General features: G+C 42.1%; 1 protein-coding gene across 5 annotated transcripts in view; it reads left to right on the top strand.

Annotated features, from left to right (window-relative positions):
• The window catches only part of NRG1 (neuregulin 1), a 291,258-nt gene that overhangs the window by 170,457 nt on the left and 97,394 nt on the right, over positions 1-23,407 (top strand). For 2 of the 5 annotated variants that reach the window (XM_030968231.1, XM_030968230.1), the window contains exon 1: positions 17,466-18,788. The exons of 2 other annotated variants lie outside the window; for them this stretch is intronic. In XM_030968231.1, the coding sequence (XP_030824091.1) occupies positions 18,161-18,788 (628 nt within the window). In that variant the 5' untranslated portion in view covers positions 17,466-18,160. Of the gene's footprint in view, positions 1-17,465; positions 18,789-23,407 lie in introns of those variants that run through there. One more of the 5 variants, XM_030968232.1, reaches the window with a different exon arrangement.

Below are 23,407 nucleotides of genomic sequence, written 5' to 3'. Positions count from 1 at the left end.
TTTTTAATAATATTTATTTTGCAGGCAGATAGCCAGCTGTGAAAGCCACAGCCACCTGCATTGTAGAAACCTACTCATTGGATCTACTGGTGCCAGTTGTGACACAAACTGTCAGTGGCAGAAAGTTTCTAGTCTTTTCAAATTAGAATTAAGCTAACCACATGTGATGCTTTGATTTGTTTGAAATGTCTAAGTTTTTATATATAGTAACTGAGAATGTTCTTTCAGTTGTAGCTAAGAATCTGTTGTAAGCTTTCGAACACTGACGTCCAGTGGCATGGGGCATTAGTTCAACAGTTTAGTTATTGTTCTGAGAGAACAGTAGCTTTAAATGTCTGGTGCTTTTGCTTGATTAAATGCCACCCCCACCCCCACCCCCCCCCCCCGCTGCCTTTTTCCATTCTAAGAAAGTCCAAAACTTGCACTGATTGTTTTGCATTCCTAAATATTTTATTTTATTTAAAACAATACAAATATGGAGTGATTCCACAGGGCCTCAGGGCACACGATGAAATAGGATTGGATCTTGCACTGCACTTTTTATACTGTTAGTATGACTTTTATTGTTTTATTATTTCCATGTGGAATATTTTAATAATCTAAAAAACCCATTAGATGACACAGTGACAGCTAATACTTGACAGACGGTAAGATAACAGTTGTCTCAGAGACTGTGAGAGGCCGGAAGAATCTTAAACACAAATCTTGCAGGAAGGATGAAGAGTTGCCTTGAGCAGTGATGCAGCTCATTCAAATGCATGTCGATCTGTCTTGAAGAACTGGTGTTTCAGATCCCTGGTGTAATGAGCTCTGAGTCAGATGCTGTTCTTGGCTACTAGGCAAGCTGCATCTGCAGAGTACATCCTTGTAGCTCGTTTAAATATTTCTCACTTTGGAGGGAGCAGGTTAAGACAGATCCAGGGAAGGAATGCTGTGAACATATTCAGATTCTGTGTCTTTTTTGGTGGACTAGTAGTCATGCCAGTGTAGCTGTGATCTCTTGAGTGGCAGATCAATCCCAAGCATCATGGGAGCTAACACAAGTCTGAAATCCTCTCCATTTGTGATCAGCCAGTGCATTTGGTCCATGCACTGGTGAAATTTCTTCCTGGAGGCTGGCAAGAGGAAATCAGACATGGGTTAGGGACTGTTTACTTTAACCAGTTGCATGTTTTTGCCAGATGGAGAGAATTCTCTGTGTCTTACCCGCAATGTCTCTGTCCTGCATCAAATCTGTAAGTGACCTCTCATCTTGGCAGCAACACCATGACTGAATTACACATCCAAGGTCAAGAGCTAAATGCCAGCACCCTACTAATTCTTCCAGCTAAATAGATGCCTGGAGAGCTAATGTACTGCTGTACTTACTGCTTGAGTTATATGTAGAAAATAAGCAGTAAAACTCTAGATAATTGGATATGGATTGCATTTGCAATTATATGTTCACTGGATAATATGCATACATCAGAGAACTAATATTCACCCCAGCAAGAAAGCTCAGTTTATAGGCAGGCTGAGCAAATGGAGCTTTTCAATTTAAATATGCAAATGAATTTCATACACACATGGACACTATTAGCAGATGGTCAGTAAGGAAGGCTGTGTACAGAGGAGGGAGTCTTTCCTTTTCATTTGATAAGAATCTGTTCCTGTGGATGTTGTTTCATCCTGAGGAATAGCTTTTATTATCTGTAAATATGTTGTAAAATATGAGATTGCCATTCACAACAACCTGAGAGCATCATGCATGAAGTGATGGATGAAGAATTTTCTCTGGGTGGAGAAAAAGAAAGTCAGAAAGAGAGAGAGAGTCAAATATTTTTATTGTCATCAAATTTTCAGAATACAACGTGGCACAAGTAACTCTAGTAGAAACACATTAGCCAGAGCTGATGATTCACGCAGGATTGTTGAAAATTTTGAGATTTCTTAAGGAAGAAAAGAATTATATAAAAATACTTAGAAGAAGAAATGGGCATCAGCTAACTCTGAAATGGGAAGCAAACAGAGAATTGGTTAACACTTCTTTGACCTTCTGCTGTAGATTTCATCTGCTGTATGCTAGTATTGAAGGGGTGGTGGATCACAGGAAAAGATAGTATAAGCAGAAAGGAGAGGAAAGCATGGTAGTATGAGCTAGCATTTCTGCTTAGCCTCTGTCTCAATCTCATCACTGACTTCTTAGACACTGCCATATTCTTGGCATCTCCCCTTTTATTATCTCAAGAAATTGTCACTGTGACAAAGTACATTACAGCATTTGTGAGAAACACTGACTAATAATGGTCCTCTGAGTTTTTAAAGAGCTTTGTATGCTTTTCTGATCTTTGAGGACTCCTCAGTCCTAGTGAGGATCATGTCTTGACCCTCAGTAGCTCTGCAGAAAATAGTTGTTTCAAATAAATTTGAGCACGATCTCTGCGCACAATGCCAACTTTCAAAACTGAAGTATCTTGAACAAAAGCCCCAGCTGTCAGCCAGTCAAACTGATCACATGTGAAGCAATCATGGTGCTCTACCTCTTCTACCTGGCCACAGAAAGAAAGGGTAGCTGACCTGTTCTGGAAGGCAGCGTTTGATGCTGGGCAGAATTTCTGCCACAACCCCATGCTTAGATGGTGGGGAAGCAGAACAGCCAGAAACATGCATCAGCAAACAGTCTGGCCAGCCCCAGTGCCCACCAAGCCCTGTGTTCTTGTCTCAGGCGCGGGTAGCAACTGGTGCTCAAGGACTCGGGGAAAGGCACAGCAAAAAGATGATACTTTTGCTAAATGAGTTTTCTCCCACACTGTGACCAGGAGAGGGAACTCAACCTTTCTGACTCCCATTTTTCTGTAGTTAGGTTTATGAGGAGTCTTGTCTCTTCTGTAATCTTGGTATATTATTTTCTGTAGCCTTGTTTGGCCTCTCCAATTTATATGTCAATACTTTACTGATTACTGTCCACTGTCTGTGGGCAAGGCCAAAAAGGCAGAGACAAGTGCAAAAACAGTCCTTGTGCAAAACTGTTGAATTGTTTCATTACCTAGAAAATGTCATCCTTGCCCTCCTGCGCTTAACTATTGGCATATATGCTACAGCATGAGATTTACTAGCCTGGGCATAAGAAGCATTTGGTTTTGTTAGTGCAGGAGTACTACTCCTATTTTCCATGCAACTATCAAATCTTTTCTCAGAATTTCCCTAACAGCTCTACTTGAATGGGGCCTAAGCAAATAAGTGCTTCTTGATGGCAGATATTTTTTTCTTTTCTATATCCGTCTGGAAAAAAAGAGATGTCTCTATTCCCCCTACAGGAAAATCTGATTGCAGAGGACTGTAAAATCACCTGACAGGCTGCAGAGGCATAATTTGGCCTGCTCCTCACAGTCCACAAAAGTTCTTCTCTTAGCTCAAGAGATGGAAGGGTATACTCTGCCTGTCTGAAGGCACTCACTCCCTTCACTACCCTGGTGATGTAATATCATAAACTGGGAAGCCTTGGGGGGTTTCATTTTGCACTTCACTTTGTGAAGTGCTGAGAAATATCCCTATGTCAGTCTTTTCAAGGCTTCTAACTGATCTTAAGACTGGCCACAGCTTAACCTGATTATGGTTTAGTTGTCCCAGAGCAGATACAATTAATATGTATCACCCACAATTAATATGTGGGTGAATATACAAGGAAAACAATGTCTTCAGCAGGGCATTAGCACAAGGCTTCTGTCACTGAGACTCGCCTTTGCCCTGTCGTTTCACCCACTGTGATTAGAAATTCATCAAATATGTCTGGAGAATTTGCATGCTTAGCCTGCTTTGGAAAGAGGGGATTGTCTAGCTGTGAAAGGAGATTATGCAGCAATTTCCTCCTCAGCACAGCAAGACAATGAATCTGACTCTTCATTATAGAGGAAGGATGAGTAAGAACGGTTGCATTTCCTGTGCAACAAGAGCAACATGAGCTGTGCTCCAGATTCCTTTGGGAATTTCCATGATCATGTCAATTTCAGACACAATGCATAATGTCACTATAAGAAAATGTAGATGTTTAAATAGGATTGTTGGTGGGGAAGGGGAAGGGAAAAGAAGGGATTGATCCACTAAACAATGTGTTTGATCTCAGCTAGAAAGGCAGCTCTACAAAAGAAGACAGGCTCAAAATTAATTACTTGAATTTTATAACTCATGCATGAATTACTGACAGCAGCAATGTACTTTTCAGATGGCCCTAGCTTTTATTAAATATTCTCACATTCTCTCACCACTTATGAAAATATTTCCCTCTACTTACAAAAATATTTTGCTGTGTTTTCATTATGTGAAAGGCTGTAAAGAAGTCTTGCAGTTACTTGTATATTTGCTAAATAAATGGAGAGAGGTCCCACAAAGCATCTGCCTCTTTCTCCTGCATTTTCACACTCACGCTCAGGGTAAACACAACTGGTGCTGCTGGTCAGGCATCAAACAGTCTTTCTTTCCCAGTCTTTACCGGATACGCAATCCTGCTTAGATTTTTTCTAACTTCAGGGAAGTTGTACATCTGCAAATGCAAAAACGTATCACAGGGACAACAGTCACAGTGACCTATTCTCCTTCTCAAAAAAGACTGTCTAGCAATTGGATGTTAACAAGACACTGGTCAGAGGAAAAATTTCCTGAGCAACCTTAGGCAGATGCCTTAGGACTAGTATGAATATAGGCTGGGAATCCCAGACCAGCAGTTAGCTCCTGAGGGACCAAGCCATAAATTCTGAAATAGATGTGCAGAAATCCCAATGGATGACCAGGAAGACTTTTGATGCCTCAAAGCTAAAATTATTTCTTGTGAGTATTAGTCCAAACAATTGCTAAAGGCTGTTCCATGATCATGTGCTGAGTGGGAAGCTTCAGCCAGCATGCTGAAGATTACTAAGATGGAGATGGGAAGTTGTCTCCATGTCTGTCCATCTCCAAGATCCTGCCTTTGAGGAGCTTCCTCGAAGTTGTAAGGAAGGGAAAAAAAAAAAGAAAGAAAAGCATTAAACTGTGATCATCTAAATGCACCTACTATTTTTCTGTGAGAGTGTTCACCATGTGTCTTCTCTGTTCATTAAGTCTTCAAAAAAGCTTCAGTGACATTCACATCTCTGATGTAAAAAATGTATCATTATTTCCTGCAAAGTTGGAGACTTCCTTCAGCAAGAGGAACGTGGAATTTCTTCCTAAAACAGTCTATCGTGCCAGTGTTGAAAGTGTGATCTCAGGAAAGAAAGAAGACTTTCAATGGAAAGAAAAGGATAGCCATGATAGGCTATTTTAAAATACAGCCAAAAGCTTCTATTAACACGTTGGGTGAAGTCTATGATGGCAAAAGGATCTGAGCAGGATCCTGGTTTATCCAGGAACCTCTAGGGTAAGGAATGGAGGAGAGACACATACAGTTGCAGGTGTGAGAAAGCAAATGAAAATGCCCAAGGCTACATGGTTGTATCTGCCTGTTTATTAAGTTAGGTTCATTGTAAGTGCCTGAGTACAATTTTTTTTTTTTGGACTGGCTTCTTTTTTTTTCCTCCCTCATAAAGGAGATGCAGTGACTGCACATGCCTTATTAAAAGATTGCTTGTTTGGCTGGTGGCCACAGAAGAATAATTCCTCTTATTGCTCAGTAAATCAAGTTACTGTCATTTAAAACACTCTAGCTGAATTTCTGATGAGCACATGAAAGAGTTAATTCTACCACTGTCATGGTACCACAGCATTAAAATAAGAGAAAATTTTAGGAACATAAATTGTATCCTCTCTCGTAGCATAAATTTGGAGCCTAAACATAATCCTTATAAAATTATGCCATTCTGTAAAAGTCTTACTTGCAAAATATACAAGTAGAACTGTGGACTAGTCAAGTGCAAATAAAATACAAGCAGGGAAGCAGTCTCTTGAATTTGTAGGTATTTCAAATGTATTTTTAAAATTTTAAATAAACTTCTTATAATGTTAAATATTTTTTCATTTCAGTTAACACAACCTTTCTTATGTACAATAATAATCAGGCCATCCTAGACTGGATGGGCCTGTTGATTTAACTTGAAGTGGTGGACTTCTTCTCTGGAAGGTTTTTTTGTTGCTTTTGCAATTGAAAGCCTTTCTTTCCTAATAGGATTAGCCCAAATAATTACCAAAGGATTCTTCTGTCATCTGTGTGCTGTTCCCCACAGTGGTATTAAAAAGCCTGTTTCAGTACTGAAATAGTCAATGGCCGTGGGTAGCTGAAAAAGTCATAGTTAACTGTTGCCACTCAAACCAGAGAAAGTCATCTACAAAGGCAAGACTGCGGAGTTTTTTTTACTCTAATCTCCATTATGCCCAACTGTTCCCATTGTGGGAAGAATAAACATTTGGCCTGAAGCCACTAGGAAGGTTCTGTCAGATAGCAGGGTTAAGTGAGGAACTACAGCCCAAATGGTAGGTGTCATAACAATCCTTTGCAGTGCTTGTTCAGTAATATGCAAGTGATCTGGGATAACAAAGCTTTAACATTGCATGTGTGCCAAATTTCATGCTAGCTAGCCCTTTGGTTCTGAATGCAGACCAGAGGCCTCCACTCTGACCTGTTGGGCAGGGAGTCTACTTGAGTTTTTTTGGCAGATCCCTTAAGTCCATGAGATACATCAGCAGTCTGTGGGAGAAGCTTCTGACTCTTCAGCTTTAGGACAGCTCCTTGCTGCTTTTTATAATTTTTATATTTTAGGCAGTTTATCAAGAGCAGTTACAAATTTTGTACAAAGAAAGGAATCCCTTGAGGAGGGGAAAAAGAAATTGTGACTCAGGTTGAAACTGCACAAAGGCATCCTGCTGGGGAAGCAGGTCTGATTAAGTGTCTGTGACTTTAATCCGTGTATCTAATCTGTAACTTTATTGCTTGTTCAAGTCACACAGTATGTGTCTGCTGTTCTAAGCCTTCATTTCAGGAGTTCTGGCTCTGTATCCATGTTCTGTGCACCATAATATGCTGTACAGAGCAACAGAAAATGAAATCTGAAAGGCATTTCTTCAGCATTAATGTGCAGATACATTTGACAGATGCATGTCTGTAATCATAGGTCACTGTTTGGTGTGTCAGGAAATGAGCACTTCTGGCCTGACCTATCCGATATTCCTTGAAATCATAGGACATATATGCATACTTTTTCCAGCTTACTGTGAATACTGTTGTTTTGGTAGGAAAAAGGCATCGTAAAGGTCTTTATTTGAGGTACTTGATCTCATGGGGTACTATCTGTACCTGTTTCCTCTCTGCCCAGCCTCTGTAGACTTCCAGCTTGTGTAATTGCTTTTGAACATAATCCCATTCATAGATCAAAGAAAATGCACAACCTTATTGTTGCAACTTAATTTTTCCTGGACTAATTCTTACAGTTGTCCTTTGTTGTCCATCTCAATGGTAGATTCAGATGCATCATGCCTTCCAACTTCTGTCCTTTTCCAAATAGCTGGTATTATTTAGCCTCTTCAGTTGGAACTCTTGGAAACTGTCTCATTACCTAATGCACGGGCAGGCTGACTGTTGCCAGTAGCTACAACTTACCTCTACACTGGTAAGCAGTAAACCTGAACTTTCTGTCTGCTGCAGCCACATTAATAATGCATAACGTTTCCTGTAATTACATACATGCACAGAGGTTACTTTTTTTTTTGTTAGAGGAGGAAAGAAGATGGAGGTGGGGGTGAAAGGTGATGGAAACAGATATGAGTAATTATTAATGCTGATGAGACCCAGCTGCATAGGTTTTTAATTAGCCCTTGTCTAACCCTAATAGTCACTGTTGGGATAATACTAGCACTTCTTAAGCAGGCTAGTTTAGAAAGGGAAGTGTATTGTCTGCTCACACCTGCACTGTGTAGTGTTACTAGCACATACTCAGCAATGCAGGCCAAAACGATACAATTATTTTCAGTTCACTTGAATTTTAATCACATTGTATTCTTCAAGGCAGTCTCAAGGAGTGAACTCTATGCAGCTGCGCAGGGCTGCATTCCTGATGAAACCATGAACTGATGCCTGATGAAGGAAAGGAATACAATATACCAAATTTCACATATCTTTCAAGTGTTAGTAACAAGAGAGTTTACTAATATTCACAGGATCATTTCAGATTCATCAGTGAAGCAGAAGCACAATCTCTACTCTTCAGAGCAAAAGGAGTTCAAAATTCAAGATCCCCTGTCATTTTATTCCTTAACTAAGCTGAAGGCTTCCGGAATACGTAGAAATGTTTTGCTCATGAATGGGTGCCAGCCTGGTCCATCCTTGAGAGCTTGATCTTTGTCCTGTGGAGCTAGTGCCTTTAGAATGGAATCTATTTTTGTCGCATCCTTGTTTTCTCCTCGAGCATGTGCAAAGTTGTTAAAATGCTGTTTCTTTTGTTGGAAACCTGAAGAAAGGACAAAGGCTTTAGTGTGAAATTAGAAACACTGAGCAGTTTTTCTGTCCTTTGACAGCTTTTAATTTAATTGGAGTCAAGCAACAGTTAAGCAATATGCAGAGTTAAAGCAAGAGCAAAGCATCTCTTAAATGAAATAATGTATTGGATCCTCACTATTTCCATAGCTGAGTAGGATGAAATCTTGCTCACACTGGCAAGATACTTGACCCCATCATTGCAGAAGCAAATTTCTGAAGGAAAGGGAAAGTTTTATAAGGTCTGGCTTCAAAGTGTGGTCCTGGTCAGAAAGGGATTTAGGGACTCAATTTAATTTATGTGCATATAGGCCAAAGACACAAAGTGCCTTTTTCTTTTTCTTGTAGCCCTGTAGGCTTCACTTCTCCACTTCGCAGCCACTATTGTCCACAGGCATCGCATACCTACAATGGTGTACGTGAGGACAGCTCTGTTTTACTTGACTTTCTCTCTGGATGCTAATATGGATGAGCTTGGCTTGGAGCACAGAATACAGGATGACCTTAGCCCTGCCTCTCTGGACCACCTTTTCAAATAATATTTCAGAGTAAATGCATTTATTCCTTAGACACCCTCAAGAAGAAGGAAGAAGTCAGGCCGTCCTCTCCATTCTGTTTTTGAAGTCTCACTGCTACTCTGTAGCCTCTGCGGTGAAACACAGGCACACATAATGCACCCCCAGTGGACATGACCTGCAGTGTGAATGCAGGAAATGCTGCAGGAATAATGAATCCTTCAAATGAAATTATAGTTATAAACTCATTCTGATACATATGTATACGTGTATCAGCTCTGTCACTGCCTCTGATGCTCCATTTCTAGGTTGTTCGATGTCCTGAAGAAGGGGATGTTTCCAAAGCTGCATTACAGGACTTCTGTCACCCAGTAGCCCATATTGCCCAGTGCTGTTGTATGTCCATGTGTTAAGTACAAACAAGTTGTAATAAATCTGCTTTGCCCTGGTGTAGGGGTCTGCTCAGTGTGTGGAGCACAGAGTCTGCTCTGTAGCTTTGAACCTGCATCAGGCAAATGAATATTTCTTTTAGGTTTCAGAGTTTCCTCTTTGCCAGTTTCCTCTCTTGCTCTTGAAAAGACTCTGCCTGATGCACAAATATTGAAGTCCTGTGTGTGAGAAAAGTGAACTACCTTAAATCAATTAATTTCTGGAAGATGAGAGTTTTGCTTTTCTGCTAGACTATACAGAGCACCAAAAAAAGAGCCTAGGTGCAGAAGTGATAAAGATGTGACAGGTTAGGCTTTGCATTTAAAACTTGGCTATGTAATAAAAGCATATTTAGTTAGACTACTCAAAACTCATTACTAAACAAAAAATATCTTTTGTCATACTTATTTGAATAAGTCTTAATTTGCTGGAAACTGACAGTTTTACAGCCAATTTCAGTGGAGTGATTCATGACTTCTATGGCCTTCTGAATGCACTAAGAAAGAATATTAAACATTAAATATTAAATGGTACTAGGTACTAAGATTCTGAGGCATGGTGAGAGCTGTTGCTTTTGTTACTGCTGAATTTTTGCGCTTAAAAATACCTTGTTGATGATTTGTTTCAAACAGTGGACATATCAATTCTGCTAACTTGTGCATAATCAGGCAACATATAAACATGACCAGAACTGAACCTTACAAGTGTAATTGAATTAATATCTCAATTTAGAATAAGGTGGATTCATTTCATTATTTAGACATATTTGTAGAAAGTTGCTAAGCAAATCAGCTCTTGAGGTGAAATCATAATATTTTGTGCAAGCAGAATTCTGAAATTTGGAGATTCCTGAAGTATAATTTTACAGTAAGATGGACTTTAAAAGTCCAAGCCACAAGTATGTTAATGTCCTTTCATTAATACATGTTTATTTAATGATACAGAAATTCCTCCATGCAGTAGGCTGGCTCCATGCCTTTGACTTCTTTTTGCTTTTCTAATAGCAAAACTATTGAGTACATATATAGTAATGTGTTCTCTATTAAAAACTCCATGAGCAGTTAGAATATTACGAAGTAAAATAAAGTATGGTGCCTTAAGATTTAAACAGCAGCTGTTGAGAATATGTGCAGGTACAAAAACAATTCTATTTATTCAAACAAAACAACAACAACAACAAAAACAAAAGGTGCAGTAAGTACAGTCAAGATATTTCAGAGTGATGTGTATCCTGTTGGGATCTTCTACATGCCTCTGCCTAAATTAAGCCCAGATTCAGGAAGCGCTTTGGGTCATGGTTTCGCTCTGTGAAGTCTTTTGTGAGAAGACAAGATCAAGACTTCAGGCCTCTGGAGCATGGTCCTATTCTCTTTCTTCCAGCCTAGGAGATACATAGGTATTTACAGGATCAGCATGAGAATTAGGGCTGAACAATGTTAGTGCATTAGTGCAAGTGACAGAACAGAAGGAACAAAAAGAAAGGAGAGGCAAGGAAAAGGATGATATTGCCACCCAAACTGTTTATCATGAAACCACTGCACTATGCTCCAAAAATGCCTTCTCAGTTCCTGATTAGGCTCTGATTCAAAAAGGCACTTAGATATATGATGTGGCCCATCTCTAATCAGGAAGGCATTTCACCACTTGTTTAACTAGATGCACATTTAAGTATTTTATTAACTGTGTGTCAGTGAGGAAGGGGCAATCCCTTGATTCAGGGTTTTCAGGACCTTGAATCAAATTATCATTGTCCAGTGACTCTGCCAGCAGTCAGAGCACTGTGAATACAAAGGCTGACAGCACAAAATCCTGCATAGCCGAGCCTGTGCAAAATAGCAGTATTGCAGCTGTCCTATGAATACCATGAGGAATTTTTTCTGTCTGAATAAAGTGGTTCAAAAGCAGGAGTGCAGTACTAAGGTGGGTGGGATTGAATGACCAAGCCTGAGCCCTGTGACTCTTCACTGCCACTCCAGCTCACTGCCACAGTGTGAAAATAAATAATCACAACAGCCCCAGCAGGTCTGCTGGAGGTCCGAGTGACAGAGTGAAGAAATCAGATCTGGGGAAAAAAGCAATTCCCAAACAAACAAATTTAAAAAACATCTGAATTGCTCATGGACTTTATCTGCTTCTGCCCTCAGGCAAAAGAGCCTAGCAGAATGCATTACTTGTCTTTGCACCTCTTGAATGTTCCTTTACCACATGGTCGAGATAATTACCGTTAGCGTGAACAGTGGTGGGGCCCATCCCTGTTTTGTGACTTAGCAGAGGCTGGGGAAGCGAGTCAGTGCCATTGATGAAAAACCCTGACATTCATGGTTTCATGTCCTATTGCTGTGTCTGGTATAGTACCACTAGCTCTGCTTTAGAATAGGATGAAGGAAACTCAGTGTCTTACATTTCACTTGAAGATGAAAAGACTCAGAACACTTTTTTGTTCCCCTGAAATAACAGCCCATTTTATGGCAGTTTTCAGTTTCAATTAATGGCTGTAGCTATTTAAAGTATAAATTTTTCTTAGAACAGCCATTTTTGTGTTGGTTTTTTTTCAAATCACTGTCTCTGCAAGACACAACTATTGGACTTACAGCAGACTTACTTACAACTATACAGACTTACATTGGTGTAAATGTGTACATGTGATGCCAATACAGAAAATACTGCTACAGAGGCAACATGAGCTCTCCCAAACATTTTCAGAATCATTGCTGTTTGTTTGTATACTGTACTTCAGACATTTCCAAGTAACATACTAGTGTGAGGACCTGCTTCTGACACACCAGCATACAATATAGTTGGTTTGGTTTGAGGGTACAAAGAGGGTTAGAATAGCTTCCTCATGTCCCATCTTTTATGTTGTCTGAGAGTAAGGGGTCTTCCCACAGCAATCCTTTATACCAACCCAATTAAGCTAACACTAATGATTCTGCTGACATTGACACATTTAGTCTCATGTCTGTGCCTAAATATGTGCTTATTTTTATTGTTCATCTTCTCTTGCCTTTTCTTAGAGGCTTGATACTTTATCTCCACACTCACCTTTGGCTGCAAATGGGCAGAGGGTTTAAAACCAATAAAGGGAAGAAGGTGATGGAAATGGGCAGAAGCATAAAAGCAGCACTGTCATCTATGTTATATTTACTTTACATCAGGTGAAAAATAGGATGTCTGTGTGCGAGTGACAGTTTGTCCGCTTTTAACATTTGGAGTTCAGTGACAGGACCAGTACAGAGGAAAAATGAAGTTTTCTCTTTGTGCCATTTGAGCTGAGAGATGAGGTTCCTAGTAAGGGCTTTTGGAAGGACTCAAAGCATGCTGGCCTCAGTCCAAGGGAAATGGATTATAGAAGGGAGATTGGTGAAACACTGAAAGGATGAATAAATGAATAATTTTCTACCACATGTGATGGCCACTCTTCCCACACTATGACTGCTGGCAGTGATGTTGCTCATTGGGCCTGATCACTTGCTTTGGGTCACTCCTCCATCTTTATACAGTGCACTTATTTAATTTGAAGAAAGTGCAATCAATAAAAAGTGATCCTTTTATCTTCCTCATCAATCTCTTCTTAATGAACATGCACTTTTTTTTCTTCTTAGATTCTTAGTTACAATGCTTTTAATTTCTCAGTGTATGGTAGAAAAAGGGGTGCAATCAAACACATGATGGAGCAGTTGGTGCTGCATGTTGCTGGTTGCTTCTCACTAAAGAATGGGCATGTTCTTAAAGGAAACCAGTATGGGGGAGGGGGTGCATATCACTTGTCCTATATTGATGTATGGTCCTCTGAGTATTCTCTCTTAAGCTGTTATACAGCAGAGCCATGAGTAACCACTTGTGAAGAGGTATTTTTATTTCCTAATGTCCCAGCAGTTGCAAGACAGTAAGATAATTCTTAGGGAATCTTTTTGTGGGCTATTGAGACTGTATTTGAAGGACATAGATATTTGAAATCCGATGGTTTCCACAAGAATGACTTACCAAGCTTACTTTCCAGAACTTTCAGCAGATTTGGGTCTTATTATGGTATGACTGAAGGGTCAGCTGAGTTAAATGGTACTTGTGCTCTAGTTTGCAGGATGATGGTGGTCATAATCACACATCTATTCACATCTTTGTGGCTGGCCAGAGAAAATAGTCCTCTGCAGTTTGAAGTCTGCGTCCTTTTAGCACCTATAAAACTGGTGTTTTGTGTTATTTCCTTGAGCCTTTTGGGAGTGAAACTTTGCAAAAAAAAAAACCCACTTGATCCTTTGCAAAAACATTCCATGAAATAAAATCACAGTTTTCTAAGGCTCTTAGTTTCAACCTGTTATTTGGCAGGAGCTCAAATCTCAGTCATAGATCTGCTTCATTAGTGTAGAGTCAGACTGCATTTTCCTCTAAGCCAAAGAGACCCAAGCTATGTGGGAATCAGGAACAAGGCTTTGCACATGAAGCTGACCTTATTGAAACAGGCAAGTAATTTCCTTCCTTATCCTGCTGTATAAGGGGCTACCCCAGTAAAACTTCATTACCCACCAATGGGCTACCCCAGTAAAACTTCATTACCTTCAAGGTCATGCCCCCACTTGATTTTCCAGGCCTCCCTTCTAATGAGCCAGTTGCTGGCTCTTCCCAGCCTCTCATCTCCTTCAGCCAGGCAGAGTCCATGTTTAAGCACAGCATGCAACTGCTAGCATGTCACTACAGAAATGTAAAAAGCTCAAGCCTGCAGGACAAAGCATTTCTGCATTGCTCTGGGGGCAAGAGGAACAGGAAGGACCCCTGTACCTTCAGTTTATACTTTTATCTTCAAACCCGAAGTGAGAGATCATCATCAATCAGCTTTTACTACAGCCTCGAGAGCTGACTTAGGAAGTAATGTGCTCCCGTACCCACCCTGACGTGGTAGAGCGCACGGGGTTTTTTTGGTCCGAAAGGTCCCGGGAGGAAGCAGCCCGTAAGGTATAGGATTGCAACATGACAGGGAGGCTGTGTTCTGGCCCTAGCTTTGGCCACCTGTGGAGCGGGGCCAGGGAAGCTGGCTGGGCGATGATTCAGCACCTCCTTTCTCCCTTCTCGTCGGGGAATATCGGGAGCGACCAGGCACCCCGAAGGCGGGGACAGAGCTCCGAGTGCCGCCCCGCTCTCCTCGCCGCAGGCCCCGTAGCCCCTGCGGAGCTGGGGGGCTGGAGCAGCTCTGCAGGCTTCCCTGCGGAGGGGAGGAGGGGGAGGAGGTCTGGGCACAGCCGGCTGCGTGATGCTGAGGCAGGCAGGCAGCGCGCCAGGGCTGGAGGTGCGGCGGGGGAAGGGACCCGCAGCGGAGGAGGGCACTGCAGCCTGGCCGGGAGCCAGGGACCGCGGGCACGCTGCGGCCGCGGAGCCGGCGGGGGTGTGCGGGTCTGTCTGCCTGCCTGCCTGCCTGCCTGCCTGCCGGGAGGAGCTGCTGCGGGCGGGCTGGGACTGCCGGTGGAGGAGAAAAAGGCGGGGAGAGATGCTCTCCAGCCTCAGTTTAGCCAGCCGGGCTGGGGCAGGAACCGTTTGGAAGACCCCATTCCCGGCCCGTGCGAGCTGACGGCTCCTGGCGGCAGCAGGGTGTGAAAGGGGGCGATGCCTCCGCATGCAGAGGAGCCCCTGAATGCGTCCCCCGTGCAGGTAGCCCGCCATCCCTCTGTCCAGCTGTGCAGTGTTTTGCGTGTTTGGTTTAACTTCGTGGCAACCTTTGTAAGGAAGATGCAAGGTCTCCACATTCGTTTCTGTTCAGCCCGGCACCAGGAAGAAGTGAGCAAGCAGGAACATTATTTAAAGGAGGGCAGATAAGTGTAGATAGGATGGAGGGTCACGAAGATTACTGGAGATTGAACGCAGGCGGGTTGCCAGGAAGACCAGTGCAGGAAAGATGTGGACAGGACTGGGGATTAAACACAGGCTCAGAGAAGTGTCAGCAGGGAAAATTCTCTTACTGGAAATAGGAAGGTTGAAAAATTAGACGTGGGTAAAGAAGGAAAGTAATTTTAAAAAATTTCTGCCAAGCACTCAGATGCTGTAGTATCTCATCTGTGCAATGAATAGAATATTCCCAGCTGGTTGTCAACTTGCACTCCACTTTGAAGAGTGATGCTGTAGCTTCACACTTGAGAAACAACTTGGGTGTGCGAAAGTGTGTCTGGTTTTCCCAGATTTATCAGTTGATCAAATGAAAGGCACATCTTTTCTCTAGAAACCGTGCTTACTTGTAGCCACAGACCACTGCACCTGTCTCGGCTATGCTACTTTTTGTTACACTTTCTACAGAGGTTGTGTTGTCAGTGCTGTTTGAAATAGGTTTTGAGGTGCTCGAGAGAGGCTACAGTGATGCAGGATATTGCCAGCAAAAGGGAACATGTGCTTTGTAATAAAAGAAGCCATGTATGTAAATATGCAGTGCAAGCTGTTCGTTCTGTCTGAGGCTGCTGATCACATCATTAACCTAAGGACCAGACACTTCAGTGGTAATGTAGGCTAGATTGTAAGATGATTTATCTTTTTACATTCCTTCAGAGAGTGTTATCACTATCTGTGCTTTAAGGTAAATGCTCCAAGCACTTGATTGTAGTAGCATTGTGATTACTTCAGTGGGCTACAGCCGCCTCACAGGAAGCTTTGTGATCCGACATCCATCAATTAGTCCTTGACATGACAGTCCGTAAAAACACTATGGGATTCATTCAGATTTTGATATATCTTTTTCATGTGAATGTTACTAATGTTCCCATGGAAGTAGGGGTGAGATGGGAGTAGAGTTGGAGGCAGAAAGAGAACATGGAAAGAATCAGATGCCTCTTTTGACACTACCAAAAATAGATAACTACAAAGGAATTTACCTTTCATGTGCCTAAACAAGACACCAACAAAAATGAGTTCAGAGCAATTTTTAGCACTTGATTCTTTGTCTCCTTATGCATCCTGCAGCCATTCATACTATGGAGAGAGGGGGATTGTCACCACCAAAACTTCAATGCAAATGCTTTCATTAAGTTCAAGGACCTGGAAATTGTGCTATAAGCACCTTGCCTTTCATACACATCTTTATTGTTGCACAGGTGTATTTTTCTGTAAGAGACAAGAGACTGGGAATAGATCTGATTCTAGTCTTACTTTCATTATGTTAACTGGACTGTTGATTTATCCTTGTATTATACTGCATTGGTGGAAATGGTAGGGCTACATATTAGTAACGGTGAGAAATGGCAGCCAAATTTAACAAAGTGTAAGCCTTTAATTAATAATAAAAATAAATAATAAAATAGTTTAATTTTTTTTTTAGTCTAAGGTGAGCGAGGATCTATTCTAGCAACATATGAGCGCTTGAAAAGTGCATTTAGGAACTGACTTTAGTGTGAGCTCTGGGGTTTTTTGTGTTTGGAAAAGGGTCTGGAAAGGAGGTTGGAAAACAGAATTTTAAAAAAAGCAAACCTCTTTGCAATAGCTTGAATGAAAATTTATCAGAGATGGGAATGGCTTGGGGTTTTTATTTCCTCTGCTTGATCTAAGATGCATTCCAGCCCTGTTCCTAGGAAATAAAACTTACTCAGGAGCTTGGAAAGAAAAGCTGTCTCTAGGTGTCAGGCAGGGAGAAACTGCTTCTGGAAAGAGGTCTTCCCCCTGGGAGAGATCGAATATCAGCCTAAGCGAGCCCAGTCCAACCCAAAGAGCTCCCACCGACACCCAGTCCTTGCTGGAGGACTTTGCCATCGATGGCCGCCGCTGCCTCTGGCCACGCTTTGCCTGGAGAGAGGGAGTGGATGGGTGAGCAACTCCTGTCCGCTCCCTCCCTTTGATTTGATGGCCTTTATTCCTCGTAATTGGATAAAATAGGAAGTCACTGACAGTCCTGCGTTGCTGGGTGTACTGATTTCACTCAGAGCAGCCCTGCAGAGTGCGGGGGGTGGGGTAAGGGAGGAAGGAGCGAGTCTGTACATCAGGGAAACAAGCTGCGAGGGGGCTGGGGGAGTGGGGCGGGCTGGGGGGGAACGGAGGAAAGTGAATGAGCGCTCAAGGAGGACAAAGAGGGAGGGGAGATAAAGGGAGTTACCACCGTCTTGGCATCGCTCTTGCTTTCAAACCTCTCTGTAATGATATTGTTTGCAGTGATGCTCAAACAGCGAGCACCTGCTGCTCTGTAATGATTCAGCCTCTTTCAGCCGCCGCTGTAACACGACAGGATGCTGCTGCTACTGTCACTTCTGCCGTTGCCGCTGTTGTTAGAGATTTTGCTTTTGCTCCTTCTACTGCATGACAATTGTTTTCCTCGTCTGAGCAGATACCAGCCTCAGATGCTCAAGGTGAGAGTCTTGCCTTTCACTCTGGGCTACTGGTTTACTTAATCTGGTCAGTTTGTTCAGTGTTTGTGGTTTTCTTTATCTCATGACCCTCTTTATCCCTATTTTGTTTTGTTGTGCTTGCTTTTGGGGGAATGTTTCTTCCCCCTGCAGAAGAGCTGGAATTGCTTGAGAAGCGTTTAAGGAATTATAAAAGTGTCTAGCAAACAGGAGCTCAGTAATTGCAAAGCTATTCTCACTTCAGAGAAGCAGAGACAGTGACAGAGGGCTTGGGGGCACAGGGACTGGGGGGATCTAATTTTTCCTGTGCGTTACTCCTCTCTCAGTTTGGATGATGTTGCAGAGCTTCGACCTTTTATTGACTCCCACTCTGTGATTTTTGCAGAGCACTGTGACTATTACTACCGTCTCTTTTTGTCTGTGTCTCACAGTAATGGACTGTGATAGTGTTAAGGCCTTTTGGAGGTGAGCTGTTTGAGAGCTGATGCTTAAACATGTCTGAAGTAGATGCCGACACTTTCCCCAGCCCCTCAGCTCAGCTAAGCCCTGATGCATCCCTCAACGGGCTCCCAGATGAGGAGAACATGCCGGGCACCCAAAGAGAGGACAGGAGGGTCCAGGGGATAGCAGGCCTTGCCGCAACCTGCTGTGTGTGCCTGGAGGCAGAGCGACTGAAGGGCTGCCTCAACTCTGAAAAGATCTGCATCGCCCCTATCTTGGCTTGTCTGCTTAGCCTTTGCCTCTGCATTGCTGGTCTCAAGTGGGTCTTTGTGGACAAGATTTTTGAGTATGACTCTCCAACCCACCTTGACCCTGGGAGAATAGGACAAGACCCAAAGAGTGCTGTGGATCCTACAGCTCTGTCTGCCTGGGTGCCTTCGGAGGTGTATGCCTCACCCTTCCTCGTACCTAGCCCCAAGAGCAAGGCTGAAGTGACAGTGCACAGTGACAGCTCACTTGTACCCTCCAAACCGTTCCTCCAGCCTTCTCTATATAACCGCGTCCTAGATGTTGGGTTGTTGTCCTCTGCCGCACCTTCGCTGTCACCACCCGCCCTGGAGCCTACCACAGCGTCTCAGGCACAAGCAACAGAAACCAATCTCCAAACTACTCCAAAACTTTGTAAGTAAAAGTTATGTGTTTCTTTGGGTTTTTTCCCTTTCACATTAAAAAAAAGGGCACTTAACTGTTCTGTGACTGTCTACAAGGAGGGCATGTGATTGACCTGTGAAGCTGAAGCATGTTAAGAAAGGTATAGCCGGGGTTGCCTTCTGAGAACAGCATCTAGAGTCCTCAGAACTTAATTCTGAAGTGTGCAGGACTTCATCTGGGATGTCTGTAAAGGGCTAGTACAACCTTTTTCTCTGCATCCACTTGTAGGGAAGTACATTATTTGCTTCAAGGGTTTATCTGATAGCTATTCCACATAGTGTATTTTCCTTATAAATTGGCTTTGTCTTGTGTGCTGGATCTCCCATGTGTGTTCTTTGCCTTGCCTGCAGAGCATTTCTGGTACATCCTTCCTGAAGTCTGTGTCTGCCAAATATCCCTATCATCCTCATGAAACTCTCAGAACAGTGAGAAAAAGCAACAGCAGATTTGAAGCAGTTAGAAACTGGGAACTATTAATTTAGCATCTAGCTTATGATTTTTCCCTTTCTCTTAAGAGCAAAGCATACATTTCTCTGTGTCTTCCCCTATCTCTAGGAGTTGCTTCTTTTTTAATTTGTTTCTCATATATTGCCTTACTGCCTTTTGTGGGGCATTTCAGGAAAGCATTCTTGCTGATGTGAGAAGAGTCAGTTTCCAAATTACTCTTTGCTCATCATAAAAACAAACAAAAAGAGGTATCTATATTATTTTCTTAGTAATCATAAAGCATCAAAATACTGCATTGCTGGTGTAATTTCATTGACATTTATGATTTTAACCCACCAAATTCAAATCAAACCAAGCCAGCAATTCCTGAGCTGTGTAAAGCTGTTTAACTCTAGTAAAAAAGAAGACAGCACACTCTTCTCCTGAGAGCACAGGACTGAGGCTCCCTGTGGAAAGCTGCAGTGATCAGAGTGAAAAATTGCATTCCTCACAAATTTCCTTGCAAGACCCCATGTCATTTATTCTCCCTCATGCCTTCCCTATAATGCCGCAGGTTGGCACATTGAAGATGGCACATTCTGGACCTCACCCTGGAGCTCTGAAGTCAGCAGAAGTTCACTTCTAAGTTTAGCCCCACTGGGACTAAACTTAGTATAGATATGTGGCATTTAGATTAAATGTAACATTTCAGGCCAACCCCCTTGCCAGTGAAAATGAGCATAAGTACAGTGATTTCAGAGGAGGTCCTTTCAGCTGAGAGTCAGTCTTGAACAGCAGTTCCAGAATCAGTGAAAAGAAAGTTCTGAGTATTCCTGTAGAAACCCTGCTGGCTCTTGCTTAGGTAATGGGTGGCAACCATCCTTCAGATCAAAAGTAATTTGTCAGATGAAAACAGTCTAATAGAGAAATACTGCTGTACCATTAAATGACAGGGGGCTTTGTCTGTGGTATTACTTGAATTAACCACCTTTGCAATTATATAGAACTATACTAAGTGAGCTTCCTTTTAAATATGACTCATGCATAAAATCTTTTTTGTAGTGCAAACATTCTGACATTAAATATATGACTTTTTAACACATTTTGCTTCATAAAGTGACCAGAGACCACTATTCAGTCATAATTGCCTCAAGAATCCATCTTGAATTTCCACATATGTGCCAAACCTTTTTCAAAAACATGCTGACTTCATCTCTGAAGTAAAGGAAGGGGCAGAGAGGCACAGAAAAGATTCTTTGGGGCTGTACTGACAAAAAGCCATTATCTGCATTCAGAGCTGCTCACATCTGGGAAATAAATTGTGGTCCAGAAGTTTGGTGATTAGGTTGAGAGGGTTTTTTTGATTTTGATTCAGGGGTTTTGTGTGTGTCGGAGTTTTTGGGATTTGGGTTTTTTGTTTATTTTGGCCTTATTTTTAAAGATAAATTTATTTTTAAGGCATTGTAGAGTTCCATAGCTACAGACTGAAAGGAGAGGGAGAACTGGTAGGAGACCAAGTTTGGTTTGCTCTAGGGGAGAATGTTGCATAGACAGAATTTATTCTAACTGTGGTACATAATTCTGACTGTGGCAAGTGTCTCTGATTATCTGCAAGGAAAAATCAGAAAATCTAGCTGGAAAGATACACGGCAGAAGGTCTGCCTAAGAATTTCAAGAGGCATGAAAAGAACTTTTTTGGACGGCTCTTAAAGCACTGTCTTGGGGTTTTTGAAACAGCTGCATTTCAAACACATCATTGTGTTTTATGTAGAGCAAGATTTGTTGAAGAGGTTGACAGATTGCATCAGTGCTAACCTTTTTTTTTAATGCCTTTGACAGCTATAAAATTTTCAGTGACATGGCTTGAAAAGTAGCATCTGCAAATTGGATTGTCCCTTCTTTTGCCTTTCAGTGTCCTTTTTTTCTTTTCAGGCAGAGTGAGGTAATTTGTTCCCAGAAAGTCCTTTATGTGCTGAAAATTTTTTTCCAGTGCAGAAATAAAAAAAAATGCACATTTCATCTTCTGTGCTTGATGTACTGTTTCTGAACCTATCCCCTCCATGAGTTTCCAAATCTTTTTCTCTTCTCTTCTCTTTTCTGTCTTACTCAGCATATTCCCCTTAAAGCTGTATCCTTCAAGGTCATAGTCTGCAGAGGGCTAATTGATTCTTCTTTCTCCTGGAGCCTGGAAGAGAAAGCAGAAGAGAGACAATCCTGATAATTGTGTCTGGTGTATTAGATTCAAGACTGGTCATGTTCCTTTGGTAATTCTTTGCTCTTTATCAATATAAAAATATTTCTTTCCATTTAGCTTACCTTTTGTATTTTAATATAATTTTTCCTTTGCTGAAAGACAAAGGAAAGATGAATGTTTTAAAGCATTCCCATATTTAGGGAGATTGTCAATCTTAGCATAATTACACCAGAGAAGATATTATTACAAGCAGGATATAATACACCCTAACAATCTCCCTCCCTCCCTCGAAGACACAAAGATTGTAAAAATGCTAACTCAGTTTAGGAGCTAAATTTCACTTCTTCTAACACTGTCACCTTCAAACACAATTCCACCCTTTATCCAGGCTGGCTAGAGATTCAGTTCTGTAGTACTGCAAAAAATGTGTTTCTGTAACAATAGCTTTTATATACCTGCAAACCAACCATTCCCCTCTTTAAAGGTCTTCCGACGGCCTCCTCTTTCCATTTAAGAAGATTTCCCCACAAAACTCCCAGAAAGGCCTGTGTGGAACTTGCCTTTCTGGGGTGACAGGTCTGCCAAAAACAGTGCAGCACTCCTCTCCTTTGGTTCTGCCCTTGAGCAGAGGCACTATAGGCCCTGGCAGGCCAAGCAGGCCTTGGCTTTGGGACCACAACTCTTATAACTTGGTCAAGTGCCACAGGGCACACAAGAGACAGGGCAGGAGACAGACCACAGTGTGAGTTTTCTGGAGTGTGTTTCTCTGAGAGCAGAGCTTAACCACCATCAGAGAGCAGGGTCCAGAGGATGCACATGCCCAGTGGCGCATCCACACAGCCCCTGCATCCATTTCGCTTTTGGCCCCCCTGGCCAGCTCAGGTACCATGCACTGATGTGCCAGCTACACACATGGCGTGCTGGTGGCCAGCAGACAATCAACAGCCATGTCTTCATCTCGTTACAGGACTGGACGTGTGCATGTCCCTTGGGAGGCAGGCAGTACTCCTTCCTTTCTCACTTTTGCTGGGCCTTGCCTAGAGAATGTGGCAAAGTGGAAAAAGAGTTCTACATTACTGTCAACTACCTCTGACTACTGGAGGGACAGCTCCCTTCCAGTGTTTCTGATTTCTGCTTCCACTTCAGGTGTGCTGGGTCATTATTAGCAAAAGATGTTGCTTTCTCATCCTAAGTGGAAAAAGGTTAAAAGATTGCTTCTGAAGCCTGGTAGTGGCTGTTTACCTGTGAAGTAGTCTCAGCTCACCTTCTAATTTGACAAACAAGCTCCCCAATTATGGCAATGCTTTAAAGCATTCACCTTTCCTTTCTCTTTCAGCAAGAGAAAAATAATATTAACATACAAAAGGTAAGTCAAAGGAAAGGAATATTTCTGTATTGATAAAGGCATAGTGTAATAAAAGAAGCGAGACCAGTCTTAAGTTGAGGCACAATGGCTAAATTTCTTGTGTCCTTTTAGAGCTAGAGATGGAGAAAATTGAATAAAAATTGTACTGTACCTTGTATCATACCGTAAATATTCCTTATATTTTTTCCCTGCCTCTTTCACTTCCATTCATTCTTTCTCAGCTCTGCATTTGATGTCATTTCTCCTATTCACAGTAATTTGGGAAGGTCTGTACTTTAGCTTGATAGCAGGTTAGAGAGAGCCTCTCCCTCCACTTAGAAGTGCTGCAGCCCTCTAACTTCAATTTAAGGACAGAGGGTTTGTTCATAGAATCTTCATGCAATGTTTGTTCTTATTCTTGAAAGGCTCTAATTCTGACCATCCATGCTCTATATTTCAAACCCCCATCACAACACCATAGGATTCAGTCCATGCCTGGTGACCTCTGAACGTGTCAAGGTCTGGGATGTCTCAGAGAGCTGCAGGGGGCTGTACTCAGGGGAGAGGAGAGGACATGATACAGCACAGGCTCTACTTCAGCCTTTTCTGAGCTCACTGTTGCTC

This window comes from Camarhynchus parvulus, chromosome Z (assembly GCF_901933205.1).
Source record: "Camarhynchus parvulus chromosome Z, STF_HiC, whole genome shotgun sequence".
In the NCBI taxonomy this organism is placed as follows: domain Eukaryota; kingdom Metazoa; phylum Chordata; class Aves; order Passeriformes; family Thraupidae; genus Camarhynchus; species Camarhynchus parvulus.
Note: the sequence above shows the minus strand (reverse complement) of the source record. Positions and strands in the feature narration are given on the sequence as shown.